Below are 20,614 nucleotides of genomic sequence, written 5' to 3'. Positions count from 1 at the left end.
CAGGAGCGAGGCAGAATCATCTTCCAAAGAAAGCCGCTTCATCGTCCAAAGAAAGACAAAGGGCAAAAAGGGTAACCCGGGGCGGGGGCGTGTCCTCCGGGCTGGGGGCGTGTCCTCCGGGCTGGGGGCGGGCCCGGGGTCAGGGCGTCGGGGCGTCATGAGGCGTGTCCGCCAGCAGGGCGCGTGGCGTCCGGCGTCGGGGGCGTGTCCGCCGAGGGGGCGTGCCCGGGACCGGGGGCGTGTCCGCCGAGGGGGCGTGCCTGGGGCCGGGGGCGCGGTGTCCGGCGCCTGAAGACGGAAACACTCGGGCCCCTTGGCTGCGGCGAGCGCAGGGCGGCGTGCGCGTCTGGCGGGCTCGGGTGAGGCAGTGGGCCTGCGGCGCTCGGGGGCTCCCGGAGGGCTGCGGGCTCGGGGCGGGGGCCCTGGCGGGCTGGAACCCCCTGGTGCGCTGGGGGCCCTCCCCCGGGCGCGGTGCACAGACCGCTCAAGGCGACTGTCCATTTTCAGGGACAGCAGGGCCTGGCGCTGGTCGGCCTCGCGTGCCGTGGAAGCCTCGGTGGCCCGCGGCGTGGGTTCTCACGGATCTCGGCGCGATGACGCCTGCGGCACCCGGCCGCGTCCTGCTGTGCTGCCTCGGCCTGGCCTTCGGGTACCTGTGCTGCGCGCACGGGCTCTGGAGCAGGTGCGCTACCTGGGCGTGCGGGGCGGAGTCGGGGCGCGGGGGCCCGGCCGGGTGGGGTCGCGGCTGCAGGAGCCGCGGAGGGTCCCCGCCCCGAGGGCCGGTGCCGGGGTCGCGGTGCGCCCGCGCTCTGGGGTTGCCCCTTGGAGGTCGTGGACACGCGCCTTTCGTTTAGATCCGGTACAGGCTTCAGACACGGTGGCAGTTCCTCCTTTTACGTTTCCGGAGCCAGTCCTTCCTTCCCCTCCTCGGCGGTCCCCTTTTTCCCTCTTCCTGTCGCAGCTGACTTACGTGTTAGGGTCCATAGGCTGTGTTGGGGCGGATCCTTCATTTTGTACAGGAAACGGGAATTTGAGTAGCAGATGGGAATTTTTTCCTTCTGTTTTATTTGAGCAGTGGTCGACCTGATAGGAGGGTTTCATCCTCATCTAGTAGGTGTGGGAAAAGGTGGCCTTTAACGTTTTAACGAACGTTTTAATGAAACCATTGCTGTTTTACGGTGTACTTTGAAAGGTAACGTTGTATTTCAGTTTTCCCAGAAAGCCATTGTTTGTAGAAGAGCTTCATTCATCAGTTAGCTGTTGCCAGCCTGTTAGGAGCCTGTCGCTGGAGGCGGGTGTGCTGTGCTGAGCGTGAGCTGCGGGCTCAGATGTAGTGTGTGACCTCCAGGCAGTTTGCTCATGTGTAGAAATAAAAACAGCGCCTGTCCTTAAATCAGTGCCTATACATAGAATCCCGCTTGGCCAAGCGTCATCAATCAGTGTGACCTGCAGACCGAGGCTGGAATGTGTGGTACCCCTCCGCCCCCTTTCCTGCACCTAATTGCACTGGACAAGCACCCTGAGCAAGGCTTGTGGAGCACACAGTTGGTCAGGACCTGGAGGGCTGCACGGATCCAGGCGGTTCCCCAAGTGTGAGCCGCGCCGGACGAGAACTTGGTGATGGGCATCTTCCCCTGCTCAGTGGGGCCTGTGCTTTTGGGGCGATGCTTCTCTGCCCCCGTTTTGCTTGGGTTGCAGGTGGCCATTGGGTTACAGACGGACGTTCTGAGCCTTGATAGTTTTAGTGTGAAGAGCACACCGACGGTCTGGTCTCCTGGCCGTGGCCTAGCCCTCCAGCCTCAGTGTTCACCTGTGTAAAGTAAGGTTTTTGTCCCGGGGCTCAGGGGAAGCCTCTAACAGTTCCCCAGCTGTAATGCTCACGCTGCAGTTCCTGTCTCTGTACTGAGCATTTGCATTAGGATTGCCTACTTACAACCAAGTTTCAGACGTCGTGAGTTCTGTACTTACTCAGCAGTGCTCACTTATTTACAAAAGCGAATGTGTAAGGACTTAGTTCTCTTTTTCTTGTGACTCTTTCCTTAAATGTCCCCGAATGAAGTGTCTGCTGGCATACTCCCACTGCTGCTGTGTTCCGCTTGTACTGTGAGTATTGCACAGGCGGCCCTTGCTGCCGCCTCCTGGCGCTGCCTGCTCCGAGTTCCCTGTGTGACCCAGCTCCGCTGTCCCTTAGGGGAAATCGTAGCCAGGTCTAGACAGAGCCCGGGGTCTGAAGGAGCGCCCGGGGCTGAGACGTTGCCTCTGCAGACAGAGGAAGCTTCACAGGTTCCGGTGCTGTCAGAGGCCCCTCAGGCTAGTGTAGGTCCTGTTTGCTGCCACGTGGACGACCCAGCAATCCCGTCTTCCGGGCCTGTGGGCTTCACCAGTGCAGCTAAGGCGCTTTGTGACTTGTTCCCTCACTGCAGGTCTCTGCTGCCCGCAGCACCTGGCTCCCGATCTAAATGTCCCCCCCATGCCTGTCTGCTTACAGTCTTCACCACATTTCACTGTCGGACACCATGAACATGCTTTACTCACCAGGTCATTGTCTCCCTCACGGGCACGTGCCCTCAGGAGATGGGACTTGCCTCTCGCTCAGGGCGGTACCTTGTCCCACAGTAGTGCCTGGTCTGTAGCAGGCACTCAGTGTTTCTTGAATGAATGATGGCATGAATAGATGGATGGACGGATGGATGGATGGATGGATGCATTTTTCTGTTACTTTAAAAAAGCTCTTGAAAAATGAGTTCCTTGTCTTTTAACAGTGACAACCATGAGTGGGAAAAACTGATTATGGTTCATCACTGGCCTGCAACAGTGTGCAAGGTGAGTGTGCGGGCCTCGACGGGGAACTCCATGAAGCGTTGGTTTATGTGATGTTTTCTCCCTGAGTGCCTCTGGCTGACAGTCTTCCTGCCTCTCCTCGTCCGGCCTGATGTTGGGGTGGCTAGCTGCTCCTGCACAGCTGCGCCTTCCCCGCAGGACACTTCCTCCAGGAGGGCCCTGTGTGAGAGTCCTGGGGACCGTGACACAGCACCACGAACTGGGTGACTCAGAACGTCAGGGATGTCTTCTCCCACAGTTCTGGAGGCTAGAAGTCTGCAGCTGAGATGTTGGCAGGGTTGGTCCCTTCTGGACGGCCTTTCCCCAGCTCCAGCTGTTGCTCGGCTGGGAGACACATCACTCCAGTCTGTGTCTTCCCGGGGTGCTTTCGATTTTGTGTCTCTGCTGCTGTAAGAACCCCAGAGATTGGATTTGGGGCCACCCCAATCCAGTCTGACCTCACCTTAACTTGATGACATCTGACCCTACTTCCAAATAAAGTCACATCCACAGGTACTGAGGGTTAGGGCTCCAGCATGACTTCTGGGGGACACGATTCAGCCCACCGCAGGCCCCGACTTGCCCCTCCCTTTGTTATTGCGAATCTTATTCAAACGCGCCTCCCGGGAAGGGGTGGGAGCGGAAGCCGTTCAGCCTCCTTGGCTCTGCTTGTGCCCTGCAGGTTGGTCGGTCTGTGGCTCTGTCTCGTCCTGTGCTCTGTGTCCTTTTAGATTGTCACTGCTGAGGCTCTCATGGAGCAGTCAGCTGGAGGGGCCCGGCCTTAGCCTGGTCCCTACAGGCCCTGCCCCGCTCACCCAACTTGTGGGCAGTTTGTAAAGCTGGAATGCGTTCCCGTTCTCACGTGTTTCATCACATTGCTGGGTTATTCCTAATTTTATTGTCAGTTTCTGAAATTTTCACAAGAAGTCAGAAGAGGCCTTTTAATGACTGCGAGCTGGAGGCGGCCTGTAATTGCCGTGTAGTTCCGGCGTCTCGTGAGACGTTGGGAGAACTCAGACCCTTTTCCTTCCGCATTCCGTAACCATGGCATTCTTTCCCACCTTGCCTGATTTATTTTCCTGTTGACCAATGAAAACGAAACTTCACTTGTTAGTCTCACCAACTTATACACTCGATCTGGAAACTCATGTCTAAAATGCAGACCACCCTGCTCTAGTCCTCTCTGCAGCTCCCTGTCCGCTTCTCCCTCCAGCGCTGTCCCTGCTCTGGGACAAAGTGGCTGTGGACGCAGGAGAGTGCAGTTGCCTGTCCCCAGAGTTCAGTTTTGTTGGAAACCTGGCCCCCAGGCAGTTAGGAACGGCGGCAGCCCCTGCTCCTTGCAGGCAGGGCCTGTGCCACGAGGGCCCCTGTGTTGGGGACCCCTGGAAGCTCTGCCCTTCAGGATGTGGGACAAGGTCGTTTGGTGGGTGAGGTGTGTATGTGACAAAATGTGGGTGTGTGCCTGTGTGCAGCTGCAACTATGCAGGGCAGTGCCTTCCTGCCTCGAGGCTTTAGAAATTAGATAAAAAATAATCAACAGTGAATGTCATTGTGAGGGTCCTAACTTCAGTCCAGGGGCCATGGGAGAGGTTCTGTTAGTCGCCACAAGGTCAGGGTGCCATCCTGGGCAGCAGTGCTGTCTGGGCGCCTTTCCCCATGAGTGATGTGGGCATCGTGGGTCCTGGGACAGCTCTGTTGTGGTGCTCAGCACCGCCCCTCGGGCACCTGCCAGGAGCAGGTGAATATGTGCTGACGAGGAAAGAAAGTGGCCCTTGGCCCCAGTCACCCCCCAAAAGTCTCCTCCGAGACATTGGATGTAGAGCCGGCAGAAGACCCACGCTGGGCCCTGGCTTTGCCCTTCGCCAGCTGGCACTGTGGGAAATGGCCCGCTGGCTTCGGCCTGTGGTGCCTCGGGGATGAAACCGGGGTGTCACAGGGGTGACATCTGTGACCTGTCGCTCTGATCCCTCGCTCTGTCATCCTGCTCTTCTGCCTCGTCACTCTGCAGCCTCCTCACATCAGATGTTTCAGTCACCTGACCACACCCTCCCTCATGTCGAGACCAACCTGGAAAGACGCCGCCTCCCCGCAAGCGGCAATAGCGGAGGAAGGGGCGAGACTGGCCGCCTCACCTGGCCCTCACCAGACCCTGACCTCTGCCTTTCGTTTGCGCATTCACCACGGGGATTTCAAAGTGAAAATCTATTTCTTAATGGTTGTTTATTTTGGGAAAGCTGCATTTTATCTGAACAATTTGGAGGTCCCTGAAAAGTGTTAGACAGATTTTTCTCTCTGATTTTATCTCTGTTTTTAAGTACGTTCTCCTTGTCTCACCTTGGCATTTTTATGGATCTAAATTTTCAGTACTCCCTATGTCACTGATATGTTTGAACCTGGTGCCTGAACAGACTTGAGTCCAGCAGTTTATCATGAGTCTTTGTCCTCAAGCGTTTCTTAATGGTTTTATGATAAGATTATTCATGGGCAAATATGAGTGTTTCCATCAGATTGAGTTAATTTGCAAGCACAATACAAAAGGAGCTAAAATAGGTTTTTAATTCTGTTATTTAGTTTGAAGAATGGTCCCCTCGTGGCAAACAGAACACCTGGCCCTGTGTGATTTCCTCATGAATGCGTTGCTGCATGAATGTCTCGTAAATTAACATGGAATTTGTTTTGTGTTAGTCCTGTACTGTATGTCACTGATTCGTGTCAAAAGAAAAGAATGTTGCTAAATGTATTTAAGCAACCACCCAATTATTTTCTTTGTGTCTTTCTTCCTAGGAGGTTGAAAATGACTGCAGAAACCCCCCGGATTACTGGACAATACATGGGTTATGGCAAGTACTCGGTGCCCTGGGAACTTAGCCCGAGGGCGCTGCTCACTGGAGATTCTAGCTCGAGTCTGGTCTCACATTTCGTCCTTGTGGTTTTGTTAGGAGTTGATGTTAATATTATTTTAGTGGGCCCTATAGTTTATTCATTAGACCAGATCCTCATTTAAAAATACCTTTAGTCTTTTGAAAGTAACGCTAATCCTGTTGTTTAGTTCTCTTTTGATAGAACAGTAACAGTCTAGTTTATTAATACGCATGTATGGATTTTGGGTATATTTTAGGATCACTAAATTTTAGTTTTCTCATGTTATCTTTTTGGGGCAATAAATGAGTGAGTGTGTGTATATGCCGTGTTTCCCCGAAAATAAGACCTCGCCAGAGAAGAAGCCCTGGCATGATTCCTCCAGGATATGGAGGGCACGCACCCCTCACATGAGGGTTTTATGACCTGTTTCCGGGAGAAGGGTGCCTGTTCCACAAATTCCTTCCGCTTAAAATATTCAGTATGCCAAGGTGTCATATTTTGGCACCTAAAATCATGCTACGGCTTATGTTCCGGCTAGGTCTTATTTTCGGGGAAACAGGGTAGGTTTTTTTCTGATAGCATGCACATTTTACAGAAAGCCAGTTATTTTTCTGGTTTTGCCTGCATTCTCTTTACTGTTTTGTTACTTGCACATGTCTTTGTAGCATTAAAGTGTGCACAGTAACTTGCTCCTTCAAAGGGACCGTTCTGTCCCGCTGCTGGGATGAGAGGAGGCCCGTCCAGCCTTTGCTGGTACGTGTGTCCTGCAGAAATGGGTCAGTGGAAGGCAAATTAAACTGGGGCCTGGGGCCCCACCGTTGCCCAGGCTTGTCGGCAGCCTGGACGCTTCAGTCCCTTGGACCCTGGCTTGCTGGGGTTTTCTGGCTCCTCTGCTGCCTCACCTGTGAGCAGGGATGACAATGCAGTGACGCTCCCGTCCCCTTGGGGTCGCGCTGGTTTCAGGTCAAGGCCAGCTATTGACAGTGGACGCACAATAGGGGTCTAGGGAGTAGAGTTGGTGACCTCGTGGACTAAGCTGCATCTCAAGACTGAAAGTTGACACGTGCAGAATTGACACGTGAGGACAGAATGACATACGAGGCAACATGCTTGGTGGTATAAAAAAAAATCACCCTGGGTCGTGTTTAGTCGTTACCAGGCACTGAGCCCATTAGTCACATTGTCCCCTTAATCCTCCGGCCATCGAATGAGACGGGAACTACTATTGTCACACTGTGTGTGGAGAGGGGTGTGCAGAAGGCAGCTGCTTGGACCCAGCTGCATACCCCCCGGACCCGACTCGGGGTTCCTTAGGCTTCCTCTGGGTTTGCATCGTTTTCTGATGTCATTTGGAACCCATCTCAACCGACACTAATCTCTCTCTTTTTTTTATTTTAAGGCCTGATAAAGCGGAAGAATGTAATCGATCCTGGCACTTTAATTTAGACGAGATTAAGGTAGTAACCTTTAATTAGATCACTGCTGCAGGGCACTGCAGGCGATCATGTCTCTGCTTCCTGAGTGTATCCTCTTTCATGTTGTAAAGCAAGGGGATCGTGAATGTGTTCACCAGGATTGAACCCTGGTACTTTAGTATTTATGAGTATCTAATTTATTCCCACAAATTAAACAAGAGCTAACCTTCTCCTCTGTCCTGGGCCTAAACCACTGGGAATGAACCACTGGGACGTGAAAGCGGGTGTGAGCACAGCGGGGGTTCTCGCCTGCCAGCCCCCGCAGTCCCCGTCTGTCCTGTCTCTCTGGGTCAGGCACTTCGAGGCGGCTGTGGCTTGGGAAGCGGGCACGTGGTTCCCATGGCTGTCCTTTGTGGCTGTGGGTGGGGTAGGCTTCAGTAGGCACTGGGATCGGGGGGCAGTGATGAGCCAGCCTTTCCAGTGCAAAGTGACAAAGGTCTTGTCACCGAGTAACTCATAGGATGGGATTACCAGACATGTTAGCGGAAGGCTCTTTGGAGACTCTTACCTCACGGACACACGCACGTGCTCACCTTTCCTCAGCGAGCCAACAAGCCTTGTGTGTAACCAGCCACCTGTCAGGGTAACTGGTCCCTGGACTTAGAGGGCAGGGTCCCCAAGGTCACTGGGGTCTCCTTGACGACACAGGGCAGAGTCAGGATTTGCTAAAATAATGGGTCCTTTCCATGAATGTGCGGCCCCCAGAAGGACAAAGTAATTAGTTCTAAACCCATCTCAGGCTCTGGGTCAAAAGGAAATATTTTCTACCTTTTCCTTCCATGGCAGCCGAGGGGCTGGGCCAGCTATAGGAATCAGTAGTATGTCCCAAAGCCTGGGGACGTCTCCCTCCTTAGACACACTTCCTTCTTCTGGACTCACTTCACCTCCCCTAGTACCTAAGGGACGCTACTGGATAAATCTTGTGATCCTGAAGTGGAATTTGAGCTGAATTTATTCAGTCACAGTGTGCTGAGTGCCTGCCCTTGGCCACGTGCTGTGCTAGGGTTGGAGACGCTCGGTGAGCAGGACCAGAGGGGGTGACTGGCCCACCCTGCTTACAGCCAGGGGACGGGCTCTGATGAAGTCGCTGCACACACAGAATTACAGCCTGGGTGCCTGGAGAGAAAAGCGGCCCGAGCTTAGGTCAGTGGGCCCGAGCGAGGCTCCTCTGAGGAAGGCTCCTCTGAGGAAGGCAGCTGAAGCAGCATGTGCAAAGGCACTGGGGTAGAAAGTGGAGCTTTTGGGAAAGTGGGAGGAAGGCGGTGTGGCTGGGGGTGAGCTCTGAGCCTGGATGTTGTTCAGCGCCAGATGCTATGGAACCTGGTGTGCCGGTTAAGAATCGTTTCGCTGACCTAAGTCCCAGTGGAAAGCCCCTGGAGGCCTTGCAGCCGGAGGTGAACTAACCCGGGAGGTCTTGCTCGTGTTGCCTGCCTGCCGTGTTAGTGCTGAGAGTTGGTGCGGAGGTCCCTGTGGGGTCCGGCCCCAGGGAAGACTTGAATGCATGGAGGCCGTCTGTGCCAATGGATAGGGGAGAGGAAGCCCCGGAGGGAGACTGTTGGGGCTCAGTGACTGGCTGGCCTGGGACCGCGTCACCCAGGACTCTGCCTATGGGCGTGTGTAGGTGGGTGTCAGTCCCCTTCCAGACACAGGGGACGCTGGCAGGGGACTGGGCTTGGGCGTGGGTGTGATTGATGAGTTGTTGGAAGTGCCCAGGAAGTGTGCAGAGGGTTGAGTGTGTCAGCAGAGAGGCCTGGGCTGGCCGTGAACTTAGCACAGAGATGGTAAATTCACGCGTGCCGCGGGTGTGAATGGAGGTGCCAGGTTGGCGGGCGGAAGCCTCCAGGGGCCCCAGTGTCTGAAAAAGCAGGAGAGAGGAGTGGGCGTGGGAGGGAGCAGCCCGGAGGAGGAGCCCGGGAGAAGGGGCAGTTCTGCTCCTGTGGGCGTGGGAGGCACCGACATGGCCTTTGGGCTGAGTGGCAGGTCAAGACAGGGAGGTGACTGTGACCCAGTCTTTGTTGAGATAGTGTTGGTTTACTTGTCTTGTAGCACAGTGTCGGATTTAGCATCTGTCCCAAACAAAAGTGGCCTAGTTTGGGCAAGAAGGTGTCTAGATACCTTCATCCCCCCGCAGGGCTGGTGGGGGCTGAAGCGAGATTGTGGAGGTGGAAGACAGGTGGGCGTGGAGACAGCCACGCACACAGCTTCCTGGGAGATGTTCAGCCAGGGGAGGTGGACCCCAGGGCCCAGTGGGCAGGGGAGGGGAGGGGCCTGGACTTAAATCATCTAATCACTGAGGGATTGATGGCAGGACCTCCAGACTGGGCGTGGTGGCAAATATGAGAAAAGTCATCCTGTGTGTTTATACACCTTTTTAAGGGAACCTTCTCTTCTGGTCTGGCGGGTGTGTGGAAACTGAAAAGTAAACTTGAACACCGTTCCATTTAGGTTAACTATGCAGAGAGTGTGGGCGGGGACTGCCCAGCCCCTAGGGCAGCGGTTCTCAACCTTCCTAATGCCGCGACCCCTTAATACAGTTCCTCATGTTGTGGTGACCCCCAACCATAAAATTATTTTCGTTGCTACTCTTATAACTAATTTTGCTACTGTTATGAATCGTAATGTAAATATCTTTTTGTTTTCTGATGGTCTTAGGCGATCCCTGTGAAAGGGTCATTCGACCCCCAAAGGGGTCGCGACCCACAGGTTGAGAACCGCTGCCCTAGGGGCTCTGCTGTGGGGAGGAGGGCTGTGTTTGTGTTGTCGTTTGTTTTAATTGGCCTGTGTTACTTTGCAGAGCAGTTTAGAAGCCTTTAGAAAAATTAAGTGGCTTGCATTAGTGTGGCACATTGTTACAATTGATGAATCAACATCGATACTTTATTATTAACTAAAGTTTATAGACTACATTAGGATTCCCTGTTGGTGTTGTGCGTTCTGCTGGTTTTGGACAAATGTATAATGACATGTACCCACCATTATAGTGCCATGCAGAGTAGTTTCGCAGCCCTAAACATCCTCTGTGCTCAGTCCACCCCTCCATCCTCCTCTCCGTCCCCTGGCAATCATGGATCCTTTCACGGCCTCCATAGTTTTATCTTTTCCAGAATGTCTGATAGCTGGAACCTATGATATGTGGCCTTTTCAGACTGGCTTCTTTCACTTAGTAATAAACATTTAGGTTTCCCCACATCTTTTCATGACTTGATAGCCCATTTCTTTTTAGTGCTGAGTACTATTTCACAGGATGAACCACAGTGGGTCATCCATACACCTACGAGAGCTTGTGTTTTCAAATGCACTGTTTTGATTACTCAAACTTCACTTTAGATATGTCTTAGGAAGCACCTGGGGCAAAATAAGTGCAGAAGCATTTTACTCACCGGAGCATTGTTAATGAAGAGAGCTCAGATCTTTTAGTGTATTCGTTTATCAAGTTTGCCTGCTAGGTTTTCGGTGGTTAGGTGCTACATACGTTCTTTTCTTTATATGCACAGGATCTTTTGCAAGACATGAGGATATACTGGCCTGATGTGATCCACTCGTCTCCCAATGGCAGCTTCTTCTGGTGAGTCTGACAGCCCTCACGAGCCTTGAGATGCGTGTGGGAGGGCCTCACGAGTGTCCTGAACAAACCTGGGAAGCACAGATGGCCGACGCCAGAACGGTCTTCCGAGGCTGAGAGGCTTTCTTTAATCTGGAACAATCCTTTACACGTTAGGCCGTTTTTTGGTGCCTTTCACCAACGGATCCAAAATGAGGGCAAGTGGAATTTACTTTATAAACTTGCTTTTCATCTGTTGTTTCACTCATTACTTCATTTTAAAAATTTCCACGACCGAGGCTTAACTAAGCCAAATACTTGCATAGCTAAGAAGCTGTCACTCCAATTCAGACAGGAGAGAGTAGTTTCTAAAGAAATTGCTCTGCTGTCTTGAAACATATCCAGAAAAAGGAAGATATAGTTAAGAAGTTACTGGTCTTCAAATGACTCACGGAGGAGAGAGGGTGCGATTTTCACTTGAGCCTTAGTCCTCAGTCTCGTCCAGTAAAAAAAAACTGTCAGTTTAGCAAGAGCTGAGCCGAGGAGGAAAATGCTGTGTTTAATGGAAGACAGCGTTTATTTTTTATTTTATTTTTTTTTAGCTGAGCCATCCTGCCACCTGTTGGCAGCTCAGCGGCAGCTCAGCTCGGGCCGGTCCTCGAACGAGTGTTGCTCAGAGCTCGCACTCTTGAGCGAGCTCTTAACCAACTGAGCCACTCGGCCGGCCCTGGAAGACAGCTTTTAAAATCATTGCTTTTGAAGAAGATAAAGTTAACATTTCTTTTATTTATATTAACTGAAGCTAATTGTTTATCTTCTCCATCTCACTCCAATATGGCAATTTATAATTCAGGTTACAACTAATCAGATTTTGTCCAAAATGGTTAATTTTACCTGGCCTACTTTTGTATAGAATTTTCAGGAAAAGAGTTTAGAGAAGAGCTTTTGAAAACAAAATGGAATGAAAATAACGCCTGTAGTCCGGGTCGCTTGTGTTCAGTTTGAGGTTCCTCTTGCGCGGATGTGGCAGGAAGTTGGTTTAGGACCCACGGATCCTGGGTCTGTCGCTTGAAACCCCTTCAGCACACGAGACCACCCGTGAACACGGGGGAGGTGGATCGTTTGGGTCTCTAGCACTTGTGTGCAGCCTGGTTCCAGGAAGTGCTTTCAAAATGGATTGTGGCCTTAATGACTGAAATAGGGAAAACAATGAGAAAGCACTGACATTGCACCTCATGGTATACTTTGAAATCGTGACCGTATGGTAACCACGTATACAAAATACAGTATTTCTAGTTGTTACAGTGTGCCAAGTTTTTGCCCAGCGGCTTAAAAACAAACCACCAAACATACATGAAGAAGGCCTCCTCTGGCTGGGCCTGTGAACATTTAATCAAAATATTGGGTTGTCGGAAAAGTCATGATGCATTTTTGCAACACAAAACAGAGAAAGTACGTCATGACTTTTCTGACAACCCAATAGTATGGGCAAAGTATGCACTTTTTTTGTGCTCGATAAAGGCAAAATGGTTTACTTTTTGAGGTTGGGTAGTTAAATTACACAATTTCTGTTCTAAATGAGAAAGGTAGCTATCACGGGCTAATTTACATTTATGCTTTCTAGAGCTGCCAAGTACAGAAGGGCATCTGGAGGCCACCATGGAGTGCTGTTGTTTGTCACTGTCCCCCTAATTACGCACTCGGGTCACGGGTGCCCGAAACACATTTACTGTGCCAGCTTCTGGCGGTGCCCCTGGGCCTCTCCACCTCGGCTTTGTCGTCCATGAGAAAGCTGTTGTTTTCAATCCAAATAAGAGTGGAGCACGCAGAGCAGAGGGCCTCATCCCGAGATTAAGACTATTAGTAAAATGAGATGTATTAAAAAATGCGACGTACACAACCCTGTGCAGCAGAGGGCTTGGTCTGTTGTTATGATTTTTCAGAAAGAACCCAATTTGGGCCATGCCCAGTTTGGCGAGGCAGCCCCGCTGTGCGAGGTGGCCTGGGCCTCAGCGGTCTGTCCCTGGGCCTCGTTGCCTGTCATCCCTGAGGCGCCAGGCGATAGGGGGAGGGTGACCCCGACATCTGCGCCCTGCCTGGGAGGGGGTGAGGAGTGAGAGGACCACACGGTAGTTCCTTCTGATCGGTAACTGACAACTGTGTTACGTGAAAAGTGTCCAGTTCCAAGTGATACGTGATGAAATGTATCTCAAAACTTCAATATATTTTTTATCCCTAACATCTGTTGCATTAAACCTGCTCCAGAAATAGTAATAGGTGACATCGAATATTTATTATGAGCGAGGAACTGTCTTTGCTCTTGCAAAGTGCAGCAGTGAGCGCGTCCGCTCGTCATCCTCCAGGGAAAAGGCTCCAGGACGATCGCTCCTGTTTGGCAGAGACTAAGGCACCGGCACTTCAGGTCACGCTTTCAATTAGTGGAAAGACCCTCCCTTTCCTGCTCCACAGAATATAGGAAGTTATCAAATAGTTGATTCTAGAAACTGTTCTAGATGAAGAGCGTTGGTTAATCACCATGTGTGCCCTTCCTCGCGGCTCGCTCGGGTCTGGTGGGCTGCCCCCCGGCCGCTGAGGCTCTGAGAACGGCTCCCTGGCCTGTTGCGGTGAGTGAGAGCGTGTGCCGGCGGTGTCCTGACGGTGTGCGTGTGAGTGCCTTGTGAAAGCGCGTGTGGATGTCACTTAGGACACTTCACAGGTTAGCCGCTGATAGAGCGGGGGAAACCTGATGTCCATTTCATTTTTCATGCTGGCAGTGGCTACCGCCTGCGCTGACGAGCTGGCGCCATTCAGAAGGTGCGTCTAAATTACCCTCAGTCCTGACGGGACGGATTGCGTGGCAGTGCCACGGGACGGCCTTGAACGTGGGGTCAGGGTGGCACAGAAGTGCAGACGCCAGGACTTCCGGGCCGAGTGGCCTTCAGCAAGGCAGCTAGCTACCCCTCCAAGCCTCGGTTTCCCCATTTCTAAACCAGCAATGATATTTTCGCATCACAGAGGTGTGAGAACGAAGAATGTGAAAACATGTTGTAAAACTTTAATCCTCGATAAAATGTAGGGAATTATTACCAATCACAGTATTTTTCTTGGCTGCAAATGGGGATTGTTTGCAGACATTGGTTTGGCTGGTGTCTCCTGACACGGCCATGCAGGCAGTAGTTACAAGCAGGGGCTGAAATGGGGACTAGGCCTCGGGCATTCGTAGCTCTCGGTGGTTCTGCCTTCCATGCCAGCTGCTTGGAGGTGACTTCCGCCTCGCCCGTGGAAGTCCCTGTGCAGAGCCCCGGCTATGGCAGGACAGCGCCAGCGCTGCCAGTGTCTGTGGGTGCGGGAGCCATGGCGCTCCCCCCGCTCTCAGCCTTGCTTGTGGTTAATGAGCTGGCCGGCGGTGCAGACCCGGGCGGACAGAGAAGCGTGTCCCGGGGGCTGCACTGTGTTCCCGGGACTTGTTCTAAGCGGAGGGGCTTAAATCACGGCCTGTGTTTCAAACAAGGAATTTTACCTTTCCTGCTTGGTAAAAGCAGTGAGATGGCCCGGGCACGTGAATACCCTGTGCAGGGAGAGATCCTGTGGAGCTTTCGTTGTGTGTTAACCTTTTATTAGTTCCATTACTTTTCAACGAAACACTTTTAAACATCCCCACAGGAAGCATGAGTGGCAGAAGCACGGGACGTGTGCGGCCCAGCTGGACGCCCTCAATTCACAGAAGAAGTACTTCGCGAAAGGTCTAGATCTGTACAGGGGGCTCGCCCTGAACAGGTAGGTGATGCTCGGCTGCTGCTCCACACAGGTGCGTCCCCTCTGCACCTGACGCCCTCAGGTGTGACGGTCCCCTTCACGGGGGTGACTGCAGAGCCCTGCCTCGAGTGCTGGGGACCCTAGTGAGTGGCCAGCGGAATCCTTCTAGTACTCGCGTGTCCTGCCAGGACTTCCCACATCTCCCTGGGTGACGGCCACGCAGGGTGGACATGGACACTCAGGCTGCCTCTCCAGGCACGGACGTCCTTGGACGGTGAGTGAAGTCGGCCTGGGAGAACCAGCCTGTCCAAAGCGCGTCTTCAGCCATGACTTCTGACAACAGTATACTGTTAACACAATGGCTTCTCAGGACTGAGCAGTAATCTTTGGGCAAAGCAGGGAGAGGTGGAGAGCGAGAGTCCTTGAAGCCCCAGGAAGCACCCAGACCATGGAACTCTGCCACTGCCTGCGTCTCAGCCCTGGAGACGGGACAGGTCACTGCCCGTGAGCTGCCAAACTCATGAAAACCATCACCAGGCTGTCCGTCAGGCCTGGCCCGTCACCAAGTGGCGTTTCTGGTGTGGTGACTTCTTACTCTCCTTCATCTAAGTGGCCATAATAAACCGGTGACTAGCTCTCAGAACCGGGGCTGGAAGACACAGCGTGCATTGGTCAGAGCAAGCCAGACCCTGGAGGACCTGTGCAAATCAGCTGTGAAGTAAATCTGCCGGAACACGGCTGAGCGTCCGCCCCTCGGCGTCCACAGTGGCGTCGCCGTCCCGCACAGACACTGCCCTGTTCGCTGTGACAGCTGGGACGGGACAGCACCGCCACACGGATGCCCTCACATACAGGCCGCTCACAAGCCCGTGCGGGACCCGCTGTGCCTCTGACCCACCAGTGGACCGTTGGTGTCCTCTTCCCCATTGGGCCTCTTTCCGTGCTGTGAGATGATGTCTGGGGCCCCCCAGACTCTGGAGTCCCATCAGCCCTTCCGTGTGCAGCACTGGGTACATCTCAGGATGCGGCGGGGACAGCAGCCTGTCCCAACCCTGTGCGGTGTGATCATGTGATCATCGAGGCTTTTGTCGGGGAAGCAGCTTTCTCGCAGCAAGAGCAGGGTCTGTGGAGCGCCCCCTCGCCCCAGAGTGTAGGGGACGCCTGCTCCCAGGTCCTCACTGAGCTCAGGGGCAGCGTCTGTCCAGCGCCGGGAGCAGCGGAGGGGCCAGCGGGGAAGAGGCAGGACCTACGCGTCCACTGCGGGCCGCGCTGCGCAGGTCCAGACCTCGCTGTCGGATCGTACCACAGACTACGCGTCGGGTGGGCTCCGGCCGACTGCAGCCCCGGGAGAGGAGAACAGTGGGTGTTGCTGCAAGGTTTCAGTATCTCAGTTACTCATCCATTCATCCAGCAACTCTTCATTAAGTCCTTCTGTTCACACCGTTGAATCCCGGCAACTTCACCTGTGGACACACGTGCACAGCGGCACGTCCCACACTCACTGGGGCACACGCGAAGCCAGCGGGCCCAGCCGCGGTGTGGGGAGGGAGACGCCGTGTTTGCCGAGGGACGAGTGCGACTGGGGAGCTGCTGTTGGTCAAAAACTAAGGATAATTACAGAGAAATCATATTCTTTCTCAGTTTCTCCAAGGAAAATCTAAAATCTCAGTACTCACAAAATTAAAATTATGTCCAACCTCAAAATCCCTTGTATTTTTTCTCTCCATTATAAACCATTACTACAGATTACCTTTTCTCAGAGGCAGGCCTGTCACCTTATCATGAGCTAGCAGTTTTTTATTCACTGTGTAACAAAAAGGTCGCCAGCCTGACAAAATGCAGAACATCTGGGACCCGATGTTCTCGACTGCCCAGCGGCCTGAGCTCCGCAGAAAACAGCGCGCTGATGGGGCCTCTGGCCCCTCCGCAAACACCTCTCCCGTTATTTCCTTGATGACCTGTCAGGAGGGCTGTAAACAGTGCAGCCCAGGGCACGCTGGGTGCGAGCCACATGGGCGCTTTTAAATTTTCTAGTAGCCTCATGTGAAAGAGCAAAAACAGGTTAACTTTATATTTTGTTTAATTCAACATATTGAAAATGTTATCACTGCAACTTGTAATAAATATAAAAATTTGAGAAATCGCGCCTTTTGGGGCACAAAGCCTTTGAAATCTGGAGTTTACCCCACGCTGACCACACAAGGGCAGGCAGAGGGACCCTCGCCACCCCACCCCCTGCTGGCTGCGGGCGCACCTCAGCGCATAGCCCGAGACCACAGTGCCATCCTGAGAAGCCGTTGTGTTAATGATGTCCTGTTGTCGGAAGTCATGGCTGAAGACACCCCGGCCAGGCTGGTTTTCCCAGGCTGACTTCACTTACCGCCCGAGGACGTCCGTGCCCGGAGAGGCAGCCCGAGTGTCCCTGTCTGCTCTGCGTGGCCGTCACCCGGGTAAGGCAGAGGGGCGTGATGGCGCTGGAGTAGTTTTCTGGAATTCTGAGCCTGAGAACTCTCTGCACCTCCATAGTGTGGCAAGTTAAGCACGAGACGCTTCAACAGGTTAAACTGCTTTAGGGAACGCTTCCAGACTGTAGGTGTTGAATATATTTCAAGATTCGGCCAAGGGCCCTCCCAGGATGAGCCTAGAATCCAAATCAGTTGTGAATTCCCTGGGGGGTGGCGAGTAGGTGGTTGTGGCCACCTGGACACGAGAGAGGGTCCCGGGGCTGGAGACAGTCTGGTCAGTGGGGCCCGGGGTGCGGGTGGCCCAGTGGCCACAACCCTTAATTCACTGTCCTTGTAACAGATTCACTGCCCAAAGGCACAGGGAAAAAGCAGTCACCTTTAGGAGCGTCTTAATTTTTACTGTGAAATGCGACTAGGAAAGGAGGTGACTTTGATTCTACCCCTCCTGTTTTCCCTTTTAGCATGCTGCAGAAACTGGGGATAATCCCATCTGGCAATTACTATCAGGTGAGTCTTGCGTTGGGCTTCTTGTGAAATGCCTCTACTAACCGAGGGACACCTGGCGATACTAAAATGTTGCTTCAGCCTATGAGCCGCACGTGGGCGTTACAGTTCCTTTCCTACTTGACTGTTACATTTCTAACTAGGTTTTGTTTAAGCTTTGTTTTCCTGTGCCCAGTGGGTATGAACTGGAGACGACTGAAAGCAGTGATTTGGAAGCACAGGTGTGTTCCAGGTTCGGACAGGGCAGGCGGGATAAGTTTGGAAAGCAGCCAGTTTTCTATTTTTGAGGAAGAAACATGCAGTTTGTTTTTGTTTTTATGATGAAACTATGATTTTTGTTTTTCTGATAAAATGGTAGAAACTTAAGCATGACCAGATCTTATTGGCTGGTAAGCATACACAAAAGGTAGCTGTTTTCCACGAGGGCAGCCTGTTTGCTAAGCAGTGTCGTGTTGGCTCGTGGCCACGCCTGTCCCTTTCCGGTCTGTCTCCTGTGGTACCCACCTGAGCAGCCGCCCAGCAGAGGCACTGCGTGACTGTAGAGCCTGACATACCCTGGGCCTTTACTGGGGAAGCTTGCTGACACACTTTGGAGAAGCATATCAGATTCTTGGAGATAGCTTTTGTACTTGTCCCAGGTGTGGATGAAAAAGGTTAGAGCCCCGAGAGGAATCCTGCGTTTCTGGCATCGGTTCTGGCATCGTGGCCGGACACTGAAGCACCCGAGGTGTCTTGACGGTGCTGAAATCCGCGCTCTCCAGTCCTGCTCTGTGGCGCCTGCACCCGGCTGTGCATCTGGTTGATCTGTTTCCCTCTCTGCATGGAGCGTAGGGACAGGAGATGGTGACCTTGGGGACTGAGTATCGGCTGTCTGTGATGCCCCTTCCAGGAAGCCGTGAGAGTGTGTGTTTGAGCCCTTCAGCCCCCATCTGGACACTTTCAAGTAGATAAGGGGAATGTGTGTTTCACTGTTGCCCAGACTTGACATCAATGATGATAAACAGAACTGATTTCAATGATAATAAAAGCGACAATGACAGCAAGTGTGTTTGAGCTCCTCTGTGCTGGAGGCAGTCAGGTATCAGAGCTAGCACAAGGCCTAACTGAGACAAGGGTAGGTGCTGGCCTGCGAGAGCTGGTTTGATTTACCATCAGCAGGTTTTCTGCTTTGCACCTGGCACCCAGGCCCTGGATGTGGAGAGAGCGTGCAGAGGAGAACAGAAAGTGAGGGCGGGTGGCTGCATGGAGGCGACATCCTGCCCTTCGGTGGGGGTGGGGCCTGCTTTCAGCACCTGTCTTGTCTGAATACACAGCTCTTTGATTTTCTCTGTTGAAGTTTCATTTCTAACGCACTTTATTGAATTTCAGATTGCAGACATCAAAGATGCCCTTGCTGGCTTATACGGAGTCATACCTAAGATCCAGTGTCTTCTGCCAAAGCAGGTCAGATGTCCTGTCTTGTTTTCCTCTCCATCCTTATCGAGAAGACAGTCTCCTCTTTCCTGGCAGCTTTGTGCTCTGTGGAGTTCCTGGGACGGAGTTGCACACGTGTGCACGCATGTGCGTGTGCATTTGCACTTGGGCATGCGCTGGGCGTGTGCTGTGTGTGTTGACATAGCAGGCTGTTCTTTGCTGCCATGATAGGACAGGGTTTGCTCTCCCCCAACTTCCCCTCCCACGAAAGCACCTTTCTGGAAGGGCTGCTGGAGTGGGGAAGGGTGGGGTGCTGCCCTAGTTCAACATTTCAGAGGTGGAGGTGTTCCCGTTGCCAGCCTTAGTCGTGTCAGCTGAGGTTACCTGTCCAGCTGTACGTGAGCTGTGGTTTGCAGTCAGCTGACGGAGACTCAGTTCTTCAGCGGCAGGACGCCCTTCACCTGCTTGTCTGCAGGAGCCGTGTCCCCTCCTGGGATCGTGATGCCTGTGCTGCTGTGCGGTTGTGTCTGCACCGCCTCCGTGGTTGTGCAGGTTGCCAGGGGAAAGCGCTTCACACCGGCCACCACGCTGGCCTGGGAAGCCTCTGGGTGGGGACCTGGCCCAGGTCAGCGTTAGAGGAAGGGGCTTGTTTCTGGGGCCCGGACCCCAGGCCGCAGCTGCCTCTTGTTCAAGTTCAGGATTGTGATGATCATACAGCTGTGACAATAATCCCGGGTCTGAATCCTAAAACGTCTTCTACTGCTCGTGTTTAGGGTGAGGAGGTACAAACCATCGGTCAGATCGAGCTGTGCTTTACCAAGGATTTGCAGCTGCGAAACTGTACGGAGCCGGGGGAGCTGGCAGCCGCCGGGCAGGGAACGTGGTCGGCAGGGGCAGCCATGGGCCTGCAGGTCTGCAAGGATGGCCCCGTCTTTTACCCCCCGCCCCAGGAGACAAACCACTGATGCCCACGTTTTGGAAATTCGTACTCTGTGTTTTGAACAGCAAGAGAAATTCGCAAAGCGTTGCTTTTGAAAGGGCAACTCTAATGTGCAACCTTGTTCTTACAACTTCCTGTAATGTCAGCCTGTTTTGCTGTTTTGCTTTTCACTTCACGTCTGTGAGTTGATTTTTGTAGAACATTGAATAAAGCTTAGGTTTTCTTTTTTTTCTCCTTTATTAATCTCGGTGGCATCTTTGGACTACAAGGCACCTGGGCATTTGCATAGATGGTGCGGACTCAGGACAACTCTCACCGGTGTCCCTCAGCGAGCTGCTTCTTGGCCCGGAGGAAGGGGGCAAGCGGGTGGGGCATCTTGGGGCCTGCTCTCAAGCTGAAGGGCATCTCTACCTCCTGCCTCAGGGTTGACATTCCTGTTCCACGAAGCCAGAGGTGACAAAACATGGTCACCTGTGAGCGTCTCCCTCTGTGGCCTGGCGTGGGCACAGGCATGTCCCCTGGGGGCCCCGGTCCTCCTGGTGAGGCTCTGAGGATGGCTGCAGGATTCTTCTCTCGCCAGAGGAAATGTGGGTGTTTGCAAAGTACCAGGTGGCTTCTTGTTCAGGCAGTAGGTGCTGCCTTGCAGGCTAAAATTCGCAGGTCAGTTTATACAGGTTTCACGTGCTTTCTGTCAGAAGGTGGCCTGGGCTGCTGGTAAGTCTGTCCTTAGAAACACTGATCTGATGTGGCCCCGTGCAGCGCTCCATCCCTAGGTGGTGCACCCTTCCTGTTGGTGGATGACAACATGGCTTTTCTTGTCAATGGTGAGAGCCCAGGC

At 53.1% G+C, this 20,614-nt stretch overlaps 1 protein-coding gene across 2 annotated transcripts; it reads left to right on the top strand.

Annotated features, from left to right (window-relative positions):
- The first annotated feature begins 247 nt into the window (after positions 1-247).
- On the top strand, positions 248-20,019 carry RNASET2 (ribonuclease T2). Of its 2 annotated transcripts, XM_019659525.1 has the most exons (11): positions 248-359; positions 508-682; positions 2,763-2,823; positions 4,829-5,014; positions 5,605-5,660; positions 7,082-7,139; positions 10,652-10,722; positions 14,362-14,475; positions 17,381-17,426; positions 18,792-18,866; positions 19,610-20,019. In XM_019659525.1, exons 2-11 carry the CDS (start codon positions 594-596, stop codon positions 19,799-19,801), a joined length of 948 nt encoding a protein of 315 aa, XP_019515070.1. In that variant the 5' UTR covers positions 248-359; positions 508-593; the 3' UTR covers positions 19,802-20,019. The 2 variants fall into 2 exon arrangements, with proteins under 2 accessions (XP_019515070.1, XP_019515071.1); XM_019659526.1 differs by lacking the exon at positions 4,829-5,014 and having other exon boundaries at positions 249-359.
- The last annotated feature ends 595 nt before the right edge of the window (positions 20,020-20,614 follow it).

Source organism: Hipposideros armiger, unplaced genomic scaffold (assembly GCF_001890085.2).
Source record: "Hipposideros armiger isolate ML-2016 unplaced genomic scaffold, ASM189008v1 scaffold_299, whole genome shotgun sequence".
NCBI lineage: Eukaryota > Metazoa > Chordata > Mammalia > Chiroptera > Hipposideridae > Hipposideros > Hipposideros armiger.
The sequence above is the reverse complement of the archived record's forward strand: the minus strand, read 5'-3'. Positions and strand labels throughout refer to the sequence as shown.

Coding starts and splice junctions, on each gene's coding strand:
- RNASET2 (XM_019659525.1), top strand. CDS start 594: ATGACGCCTGCGGCACCCGGCCGCGTCCTGCTGTGCTGCCTCGGCCTG. Junction 5,661..7,081: donor TGGACAATACATGGGTTATG/GCAAGTACTCGG, acceptor TTTTATTTTAAG/GCCTGATAAAGCGGAAGAAT. Junction 17,427..18,791: donor CATCTGGCAATTACTATCAG/GTGAGTCTTGCG, acceptor ATTGAATTTCAG/ATTGCAGACATCAAAGATGC.